The sequence below is a fragment of the Egretta garzetta genome, unplaced genomic scaffold (assembly GCF_000687185.1).
Source record: "Egretta garzetta isolate BGI_Z169 unplaced genomic scaffold, ASM68718v1 scaffold768, whole genome shotgun sequence".
Classification (NCBI taxonomy): Eukaryota; Metazoa; Chordata; class Aves; order Pelecaniformes; family Ardeidae; genus Egretta; species Egretta garzetta.
The window spans coordinates 1086766-1098199 of NW_009260594.1; the positions used below are offsets into that span (position 1 = coordinate 1086766).

General features: G+C 41.2%; 1 protein-coding gene across 1 annotated transcript in view; it reads left to right on the forward strand.

Annotated features, from left to right (window-relative positions):
* Positions 1 to 240: 240 nt before the first annotated feature.
* Positions 241 to 11434, forward strand: part of DMRTB1 (DMRT like family B with proline rich C-terminal 1) — a 182557-nt gene continuing 171363 nt past the window's right edge. The window contains exon 1 of the mRNA XM_009644648.2: positions 241 to 316. Coding sequence (XP_009642943.2) covers positions 241 to 316 — 76 coding nt within the window. The remainder of the gene's footprint in view (positions 317 to 11434) is intronic.

The window sequence follows — 11434 nt, forward strand, 5'->3', positions numbered from 1 at the left end:
CAATAATCTATGTGTACAATTTTAATTCAATAGGATTTTTTTCTTAAGTTATCTTTTAGGTCTGTTATACCACATATACTGGCAGTACTACATGGCTACCACTGCAGTACAGCAAATGATCTGCAGCCCCTGGCTAATCAGTATCCTCCAGAAACTAAAAAGTAGCATCAGAACCCAAAAGTGAGATTCAGGGGTGAGAATTCTGCCTCCAGCAGGAGGGACAGCATCCCCAAGCTCAGCATGTCAGAAATTAAGGAACAAGCAGATAAAGCATTTTCATATGTTCCTCCAAACTCTCCTCTAAATAGCAGCACAGGTAAGACCCTGTATGAAAACGATGGCTACAAGGTAAAGTTAAAAAGTTTTGTAACTACTAAATACCATCCAGCCTGGGACCACCAGAATTGGGACCGGTGAGCAATATCAGAATTAAACTTCCTTTCTGCAAATGGTTTCCAGTCACCTAAGTGTTACCAAGACAACTCAGCGACCAGAATACAAATTACTTTAGGGGTACCACGGTAAATCCAGCGCTTAACAACCCTGCATGCAAATTTAAATCACAACAATTTAAATGACAACTGTGTAAACAGCAGAAACTATTAAACTATCACAGGAGTCAATGGTACTATAGTCAGGAAAAATGTTACTGGAGGCAGCAACAAAATGAAGCAAAAAGGAGGAGACACGCACATAAAAAAAAGTTCAGCCTTGTAATTCATCAGTGCCAGGCAAGGGCTTCTCATTCCCTAGGAAACATCACTTTTTGACTGCTTCTTGTCCCGGATATCAACTCTAAATAAATCCCGATGTTGGGGCAAAACTTTACGTGTAAGAAAGCCAGGCAACTCTGGGTGCCAAGAGATGCCCCGTTACAAACAACCCTGGAGCTGTGCATTTCAATTGTTTTGTATCTGACAACTGCTAAAAAAAGGAAGAAGAAGAAAAGAAATACACCTTCTTTTGTCTTTGGCACTGATGTGAAGCACTCTTAAAACTCAGAGTGTTAAAGAAATGCTCTGGATGCACACACTGTTCTGCAAAAACACTGATAAACCAAGCACAGTGGTATTTACGTTACTGGCCTGAAAAATTAAGTTAGCAAATAGCTTCAGCAAGTGTAACTATAAGGACTTAGGCAGCACAACTAAGGATTTTAAGATGCATTACAAGCTCAGAGACTGAAATAGGAGAACAAGGGAGGGGTGGGAAACACTGAAAGCTGCAGTGCCCATTAAAGCTGAGTAACATACTAAATTTTTTATCCTGTCAGAATACTTTTCACTGGAAAGTCCCAAACACTTTACAACCAGAACAGTTAGAACCAGATTTGTAGGAGGAGACTGGTGGCGCCCTCAATTTTAGGCTTCCATCAGGAGGTAACTTCACCTGAGGCTTCTCATGACCAGCAAAAGCCAAGAGAGTTCTAACCAAACTCCTTCCTCACCCTGCTGTCCCATCTTCAGGCAGACTGTAACAACAACAAAAAAAACCCCAAATCCAAAAAACCAAAGCCCTGCATTTTGGTGGGAGCATGCTAAACTGGATCCTTCAAGAGCAACAGTGGGGTGTTAAGAATGAGAAAGATATCTCAATATCTAGGTCAGTGGGATAGTCAAAACCTGCCAATAACTTTCACCACCTTTTCATCTTTGCATCAGTCTGGCAGTTGACTGAGGTTATAAATCTCAGAACTTCCCTCAGTCTTTCAATCTCATAAACAATGTCTCCTTCTTCTCCCTCCCTTCCCATTTAAAATCAAGTTAGAAGTTTTAGCTCAACCAATACAGTCTGGCCGCATCTCACACTTATGCCTGGTTTCATGAGACACTTCACTTTACAGCAGAACTAAGTCTAAATGGAAAGCTCCCAACCAGATGCAGCCAAGTGCCCTACTGTGCTCTGCTGCAGCTCCTGGCCAGCCAAGCGAAGTGAGACTCTGTGAAACTTTCTGGCTGCCTAGAATATGGGAGAAGCAGCTTGAAACAGCTCCAAAGATCAACCTGCATTCAGAAATGCTTTACTGCAGGAGCAGCCACTATGAGCAGGCAATATTCAGAGCTCAATAGCACTGAACAGTGATCAACTCAGAATAGAAAAGGCAGCCTGAGGAACAGTAATTCCCACCAGACTCCTTAAACCTGATACACATCCACCCTAACTCCAACTTCAGTAAAACCACAGCAGGACTTAAACACAGCCCTATGCCCATCCCTTCAGCAATCATATATGCAGAAACAACTGCTAAAGGCTGGCAGTTTACTACTGAATTCACAACCTGTGGTTTCCTTAGATTTTTTCCTAGCTCCTTCACTCTGAATTACAGGCATTTAAGAGTTTGAGGTTCTGCGCACTTTCCCACTTGCCTGTTCAACAGCCTCAGACCATAAAACCTGAAGTGTCTGTAGTTCTGAGGAGAAAACATGCTATCCTTCAATAATTAGCTAGTCCTTCATAAAGTTACTGAAGCACTCGAACTGAAAAAAAATAATGGTTTCAGTATTGCTTGAATGCAAGAATAAAATAAAATCTGCTTTCAGAGTCATATTCCAGGTGGCCAAGTGTGCACTGGCAGCTGGACCTTAAGTCACAGCAACGCAGTAATTAAACACTCAGTGGCATGCAATACAGGGACGTGGAAGAAGTCTAACCAGAAGAATCACCTCTTCTTCCTATGGTGGAGAGTCCTTCATTCTCACACTGGAGGCAGGAGGCACCTCTGTTGCACATTCCCTCTGCAAGTCAGTACATGAAAACAATACGGAGTCCCTCACTTCTCTGTCGGGCCTTAAAAATGTACAATAATCAAAGCCAAGCAGGAAGATGGAAGAGCACTAGGCTTAGCTGTAACTTCCCTGCAGGCCACAGCCCCCTCTGATTTTTTTGAGAGGGGAGAGGTAAGGATTTTTCCTAGAGATCCTGCTTCACACCACAGGAAGAAGATGCTCTTCCTTCACATGCACAAACCGAAGACACTTCTAACTGGCTGGGAGTCGAACAGGGCTATGACACAGTGTAAAAAATTAACCTGGCCCTGCCTGTAAGCCAGCGGCAAGAACGTGACTGACTTTAGTACCAACTGGAATTCATGTATAAAAACACCAAGGGTTTCCTGCAAACTGACAAATAGAGGCAAGACTTCACAGAATCAATTAAAATCTTCATTCTGAAAAGAAAAATAAAAAGGGCATAAAAAGATCTTCACGATCCCCTACTATGCAACAGCCAGAAGGAACAGCTGTTAAGGAGAAGCTATGTGATATGGTTCATCTCATCTCTCCATTACCAAGTGCTTGTTTTCCCAAAAGCAGAAGATGGGAATAAAGAAAAACAAATCCCGCAGAAAGCCTAAAGAAGTCAAGAATCACAAGGTACTACTGTTAGAAATAATTTTGTTCTAATGACTCTGTCCTATAGTACTTGGCATTGGGAAGTTCAATCCCAATATCATTAATCAGTGGGTGACTTCCCTGTTTATGTCTACGTGCACATTTCTCTGGGAAAGGAAAGGGAGGGGAACTGGAAAGGAACACAGATGGAAGGGGTCCATCTGCATGGAGGAGGGGCGGGGGGGAAAATAACTGCACACTGGCTTTGATATTCTTAACTTCTCGTGTATTTCTTTGGCTGTTCTGGGCAAAAAAAATAAGCAAAATAACGAATATGTAGTTAAACCTATTGCCAAGTCAATAGCAGCTCAATCCCAGGTCAGATAATCACCTAAAAGGTATCCTTGGGCATGCATGTGGCAATTTATCATGAAATTAATTATTAATGAAGACGGATGTCTAAAACCAACCACACCCTCTGCCCCCCAAAAAGCTAACAAAACCCCCACACCCCAACTGCCATATCAATTATGGAGCAAATGCAGCTGGAAAATTTAGAAGGTAGAAGCTTCTCCAAACAGCCGTATGTTGAACAGTTCTGGTCCTTGAAACTATGGCCACTGGCCAGCAGGCGCTTCCCTTCTGATAGACAGTCATCCACATGGCCAGCAGAAGCAGGTAACACACAGACTGACCCATTCTCCCTCCTCTGCCTTCCGCTCTTTACTGGGTTGGCAGAATAATTATTAAAGAAGGGAAGGGGCCTATGCATGAACATAGAGCAACTCACAAACTTCCTTTCTCATGAAAGAATCAACAATTTAAGGACATGAAGCTGCCAATAGATAGCAGAGCAAAACCACTTACAATATTTTAGTTAGAAAGCTCCTATTCCCTGCCTTGTGAAAAAAAGTTTTTATTTCTCATAGAGCTGGCTCCATTCTTTTCCTTTTTTCTTCTTGGCTCTCGGTCCGTGGCAGTTCATTATGAAGATACGAACATTTGCTTTGTTCCTAGGTCAGCTAGGTCCTGTCATACAATTCAATTGGCAGGTGAATTTTAAATGGGTCAGAATTGATAGTAAGCTCTTAAAATGAAAATAATTGTCCCCAGGAATAGAAAAGAACAGAGGGAACTTTCAGAGTATCTGTGTCTCTAGGTAACCTCCATTATGTAATGGAGCTACCTTACAGATTTATTTTTTTTTTCCATGGAAGCAACTAAGTCAAGGTTTGCTAGCAGCTGAATAGCTGTTTATCAAGGGGTAAACTTGGTAAATGCATATAATGCCTGGAAACACTGCAGGACTCTCAGGCTGTAAGAATCAAAACCTTTGGGTCCTCCATCCACAGGGGTTGTGCTCCTGGCATACACAGGACAGGCGCCTCTCATGGTCCCTACAAGGCTGCTCCATAGTGAGCAAGGACCAGCCAGAGGTCTAAGGCTACAACACAGAAGTGCCCAAATCCAGATTAAGGACTAACAGTGACCTGTCCTGCATAGCAAAGATTTACAGGTTTGCTGGCAGCTTACTCTCCCCTAAAGCCAGATGCATTATGTACGAGGGCACCAAGTTGTTTTGGGGAAGAGATGAGTTTATAAATACTTGCTTAGAAGTCTTCAGGCTCATACCAGTTTTCTGTGAAAACACCAAGTCCTTTGCTAACTCAGTTCAAACACAGGCTCAAGATTTAGATCAAAACATCATCGTCCCCTCCACAAGTCATCCAAGGCCAAATGGAGAACCAGGCACTAATACTTAAAACATAACATGATGGCTACTGGCTGCTTAGAGGACACTGGTCAAAATTACATCCTCTCAAGAAATCCTCACTGATCAAAATCCAAGTGAGAAGACAAAAACCTCCTGTTTCCACAAGTCACACTGTGCTTCCAAACATAGCCTGGAAGAGCTCTCCTAATGGGTTAATCTGAATTTACATATGATCAAATGAAGAACAAAATCTGGTCCTCTGTGTTTTAGCTGCAGTAAAACAAGAAGAAAAGTGGAAAGCCATAGATAACTGCTGTTGCCCTTGCAGTCATGGTCCAGTTTTCTCTGGACCAGCTCTTCTGCTTTGAGACCAGAATGGTTGATGAGTTTTTAAACAGCAGAGCAATAGAAAATTTGAAATTCTTTCAGCTTCAGGCCTGTCCTTAGAGATTCAATGTTATCTAAAAACTAATAAAAACATTCAGAACAAATACACGCAACAGAAATACAATTTGAAATATTTTTCCATAGTCAGCAATAAAAGACTACTTAAATTTGATTTATGTAAACATAAAATTGTGGAAAATACGCAGCCTGCAGTGATATTTCCATCGCTTTCCCAATCACCACCTTTAAGAGTATGTATTGTTTTCTGCTTTATTTGAGTTCATTCTTAAAATGGGATGTTTATGTCAGGTTTTATTAGTTGTTTCCACTGCTGTTTCTCAGTACAATTTTACTGTGCAACTTGCTACACTGTAGAATCTTTTTTTTCTTCATGCAGCAAAGAGGCTGTCAGGGTGAAGCTTTAGTTTGTAGCTTAGTCCTTTTATTATTAGTCTACATTTTTGTGATCATATTTTATAAATCAATAAAATATTTTATAACAAAGTGAAAAAGAAACAAAAAATGAAAACTTCCCTCTAACCTTGCAAGGACACAGCAGAATCCTACATCAGTGACACCTGAGGTGCATCACATTTGGCTGAACCCCAGTTCTGTGGCTACATTGCCCCACTGTTTCCTTCCTTTTCTGGACCTCAGTAAGAAATCCCAACATGAGGTGGGAGAAGAACATGAGCACACACACCCCCCCACACACACCCTGGCCCACAATCTCTGCTCTTCCAGAGTAACGTGTCACCAGCTCCAAAATAAGCTGGGAGAGCTTTTCCACAAAAAAAGGGACTCAAGCCAGTCTCCACATTTTCCCCACACCTTTCCTTGCCAGGATTCATATGTAACCTGTTGGTTATAAAATCTGCTCTCTGCAGGGACAAACATCCTCTGGAGCAGCTACATCCCAGGTATCTCCAAGCTGACCACTCTGCCAACAGCCACAGCCAGGCTCAGCAGCTCTCATGTCGCAGCCAAATGCTGTAAGGTGCTGGACAGAAGCAGGATGAGATGCCATTCCCACGCTGTGGTGCTTTGCAATCTATATTATGACATGACAATAAATCAAGAGCGTCATAATATCATGTTGAAACAGTGACAATGCTCCCCACCTGCCCCCAGGGCACGTATAAATCACAACCCCTCTTCCAGAATTGTGTGCATCTGTAATTTTACAGATACAAAAGGTCAAAACTTTAGCTGCGTTTACTTTAAGGCTATTCATACATTATTAAAACCTTTTAGGAATCATCCTCTTGCTCCAGGCACTCCCACAGGGATGGGCAGCACGGGCATGCTATCTAGGGAATTATTATATATTCCATGTCAAGGACAACAATTCAAAGTCAAGCACAGAAGAGAAAGATGCTAAATAAGATAATGCCTTAATATTTCTAATTTAGCTCTAAAATAACCATTTTTATTTAAATTTGCGTGCATTATACAACTAACATTGGAATCTCTCATTTGAACATATACAGCCCTTTATCCAAAAGTATTAAGATGCTCTAGGAATCTTCCCACATGAATTGTAAGGAGCAAGCAAGGAGTCAATCTGCCTGCACAAAAAAATCAGCAAATCAGATGTTGAGTTTAACAACAACAAAAAAGCAAACGTTTCAGTCAATGTCTTATCCAAACAGCACTATAGAGCTACTAATAGGTACAAAAAGCTGCAAAATTTAGCATCAAGGTTGGTCACCATTTTGTGCGACAGCACTGTCTATACCTTAAAAAGAGAACACCTTAGCAGAAAACATAATACCTCCTGAAATGTTTTAACCTGCTCGCTGGAAATCAATCTTCTAGCATGCGTGTGCTTGCATATGCTCACATATGTGTACACGTACATAGTTGTTACAACCTTAACTATCCATCAGTTATTTGGACAGTATGCAACTCTTCAACTGCTACAAGCATCTGTCTAGCAGAAATATACCTTTCCAAGCATCCTCAAACTCAGAAATATTACTTATGTGGTTATATCTCCTTGTTTTTCAGGAGACACTATTTACTTGCGAGCCAAAAACACATACGTGGTTGCTGTTTATAATGTCCAAGTGCCTGTTACTGCTTACATATTCAAGGATTGAGTGGACAAGAAATGCAACCTTATGACCAAAGGATGCACATACGATATGCAGAGAACCTCGCAGCTACCCCGTGGCTCCCACATCTTGGAAGATGCTCCTAGCCACTTCTGCAAAGTCATTTGCTGAAGAATGGAAACCGGTGCTCCACTGAGTCTTCAAAACTCACTCAAACAGCTGCACACAAAACAAGTCAGGACTGAGCATGTAGGAATATTCAGTCTTTGTGACATCCCATTAGAAACTTTGCTGGGGTCTTATGAGCCATGCTAGCAGGCCATCCTGCACCACCAGAGGCAGTGAACAGCCTGATTTCTAACAATACAAATGAACCTAAGTGACACATTACATTTTTATAACTTACTTTTAACAAGAGTTGCTGGAAGCCTCAGCCTCTTGCTAACAGCAGCACGTATTTGAGCACCAAAGAAATCAGGTTTCACTGAAAATCTGGGGAATTCAGGGAGACTCGAGGTTAGTGCTTCCTCATCCCTTGCTCCCATCAATGGACGTATTCCGGTACAGCACCGAGGGCAAGGACTGCCAAACCCAGCTACAGCTGTAGGCAGCTCTTTACGAAAAGAAGGAATATCTGAAGCTGGTTTTGGACCATGCGCTGCATTTTGACCACCCTCTCATCCATTTGAAGTTGCAGATGGGAATCCTGCTCCTTAGTGTAAAAAAAAAAAAAAAAAAAAAAAAAAATTCTTTATGACTGCAATGAAACACAGGGAAGCATCTGGGGGAAGCATCTGGTTTGCCTTGCTCTATCCTAACCTCATGGGAACAGTACCTACCACTCAGTAATCTGACCTTTCGACTGGGCTGTGCTTGAATTATTCTGGTAGGTTCACCCTTTCAATCCATCTCCTGCTTTCAGTTCATCTTAATTTATTGCCTATTTCCATAATATACTCCTTTGGTGACCTATGTCTAAACAACAGTCACTTATATAAATCAACATTTTTTTTTTTCATTTGGTTCAAATGCTTTCATATTCACCTGGCATCTGCACAGTATTTTGGACTAAAAAAAATCTCTCATTTCAGATATCCCAGGTCTTGTTTTATTTCCTTCTCGTTTGCCTTGTAACATATGCAAGAATGAATCATGAAGTAAGTAAAACGCTTAAGCTACAATGCTGTTTATGTTACTGTGCTTGGAATAAATAGACCTTATCATCACAACATGCTGAGCCACCCTAACAGCTGTCAGGACATCATAAACTCACCACAGTGCAATATCACACATTCATTCCTACGGGTACAAGGCTGAGGATTCTCCAAATCCTGAAAACTCCAAATACGCTTTATTTCTTAACATCACTTGAAATGTCACTGTCCTGGAAACACTTCCTATGACCAGTCAATACCAATGGCAAAGTCAAACAGGTTTAATTCCACTCCTAAGAATGTTCTCCACTTTTAAGACATTCATTGAAAACATTTACTGAACTGCTCCCTCTAACTCACAGGACGTTCTGAGTAAGTGTGATGGACACATTGCCAGCAATGGCTGCTGCTAGCAGAAATGAGTGATGTTTAGACTTTCACTTTCTACTAAGTACTAATATCAATTACAAGTTCTTGTACACTTACAAACATATCATGTTCACTGGTCTGTACTTGTAAATCTGTAAATTGATCATTAATGTAGCACCAAGACCATGCTCATATCTTCACTGTAGAGAAGGACAGCACAGCATTTCATATCAAAGCAATAAAAATTATTCCCCAATGAAATCAAGCAAATAAACGTTTCACAGAAAAGATCAGGCACACACCTCTTACTGACACGTATTAGCTCAAGTTTGGAGCCACTCACCTCTCTCTCCTCCTACCCCCTTGCCCCACAGCATGTATAGCACACACTTGTGCATAGGCACTGAGATTTACGATACTCTACATGGCATGATCAGCCACAAGAATCTATAAGAAGCACACAGGAAGCTTCTGTGTTTTGCCTTCTTTCTAATAGGTAGAAAGCTTCATTTTGTTACCTACACTTGAATAATTAAGAGTATTTGCTCAATGGTGCTGCACCTCAGCACATGAGTAAGACTAAACAAACTTTTTCCTAGGGAATCTCCACTGACTTCACTACATTTTATTACATCTAGATCTCAGACTGGCAGAAGTGTGAACAAGCATTAATCTCGTGTTCTAGGTGCAGGCAGCACAGAGAGTCTCCACTCTAAGCTGGCTCTGATCCCAACAACTTTAACGGAATCAAACTCTCTGTTTCCTATCTTTCATCTGGAACATTAATACATACTTCACAGCCCTGATAAAAAAATCCATTATTTAAAGTTTTTTACAGTGCTTTGAAGATGAAAAGGGCTATGTTTTGCCACTAGGACAGCTTCAACAGAGAGATGTGGTTTATTTTTGCTCAGGATATTTCTGCCATTGAGTTCTGTTTGAAGACTGTATTTATCTAAAGAAAAATCTACTTTATATGAATAAAAAGTATTGTATTTAATAACATGTCTGGGGGGAAAAAAAAAAAAAAAAGAGGAAACATAGCACAACAGGAAAAGATCCTGGACATTAAGTATTGGCAAGATCAGAAAGCTGCATTGTCTCTCCAAAGTACCCTGGAGATTTAGGGGACGCCTGGAGTGATCCTACGTGTCCATGACACAAGCCAAAGCAGGCAACTGCATTGCATCAAAACCTTGCGGGTCCTAAGCTTCAAGAAAAGCTTGCCTTTTGCTTAGTTCCCCTTACTTCATACTTAAGTTAATAATGTAACAGACCTTCCCTGTGAAGTCAGAACCTCACCTACTGGTGTCAATAGAAATTTTCTGTCTGGATGAGCAGTTCTTGCTCCTTAAGCAGGTTCCACTCCATCAAAGCTCCATCAGTACGTATTGCCACAATAAAGTGCATGTTGCAGAACATGATGAACAGGAACATCTTACATGCTTCCATGACTTCTTGCTGATCAGAGGTGTAGACAGCTGCGGTCTGAAGCAATGAGGCTACATGGATCTAGGCTTGCCTGTTGTTTCCACACACTGACCCAATCCTGCTGCACAAACTGCCAAGTTTATGCTACTTTCATAGAATATGATATCATGTGATTATTTTTTTTTTCCCCTTTTTTTTCTTTCAAAGAGGGTGGCTGCTTTTTTGTTTTGTTTAATTTGTTGTAGCTGCTGGCATGTGTAAGGAGAGCAGCATCCCAGTTACAACAGTTTTGGAAGCTGGATTCATTGTGTTGTGACGGGTTGCTCAGGGCGCTCTCTATATTTTTCCATTTCCTTGGCAGAGCTGCAAGCGGTACAATGTCAGAAGACAAATTACAGAGGCATTTACCCAGTTCTGGGGCTTGTCATTTGCTATTCAGCCTTGACCGAACTGGCATGATGTACTGAGTGTGCTCCACTGCTTGTGGGACGATTTTCTTGGCGCTGCGAAGAGACTCGTCATCATATTTTTGGACAAATGCACTGTGCTAAACATACCTAAGCATTTTAGGCCACAACAGTAGTCAACATAAGCCAGTATAGCTTTACGGAAATTAACACAGCTGTTTACGTTCACTGCTGCTAAGGATTCAGTCCTTTAACATCGTATCAGTTTGAGAACAGGAATTTTAAAACATACAGCATTGCAGGATTTGTGTTTGTTACCATACAAGCTTTAAAACAGCCATCATAAAAGCTTCCAATACAATCATCAACCAACACCATTTTCACAAAAGCAGTAATGCGAACTTTACCAGCTTATAAATAATGATCATGTGTGTTATGTATGTTGTTACCAGGTGTATTTGTAAAATTGCCCACAGCTCAGCAATAGTAGAAGTCGCATCAGGGAAAGTTTACCAGAGAAGCCCACTTCATACCCAGTAACCTGACTTGCTCTCACATCTCGCTTGGTGTTAGTTCTCCCTCAATG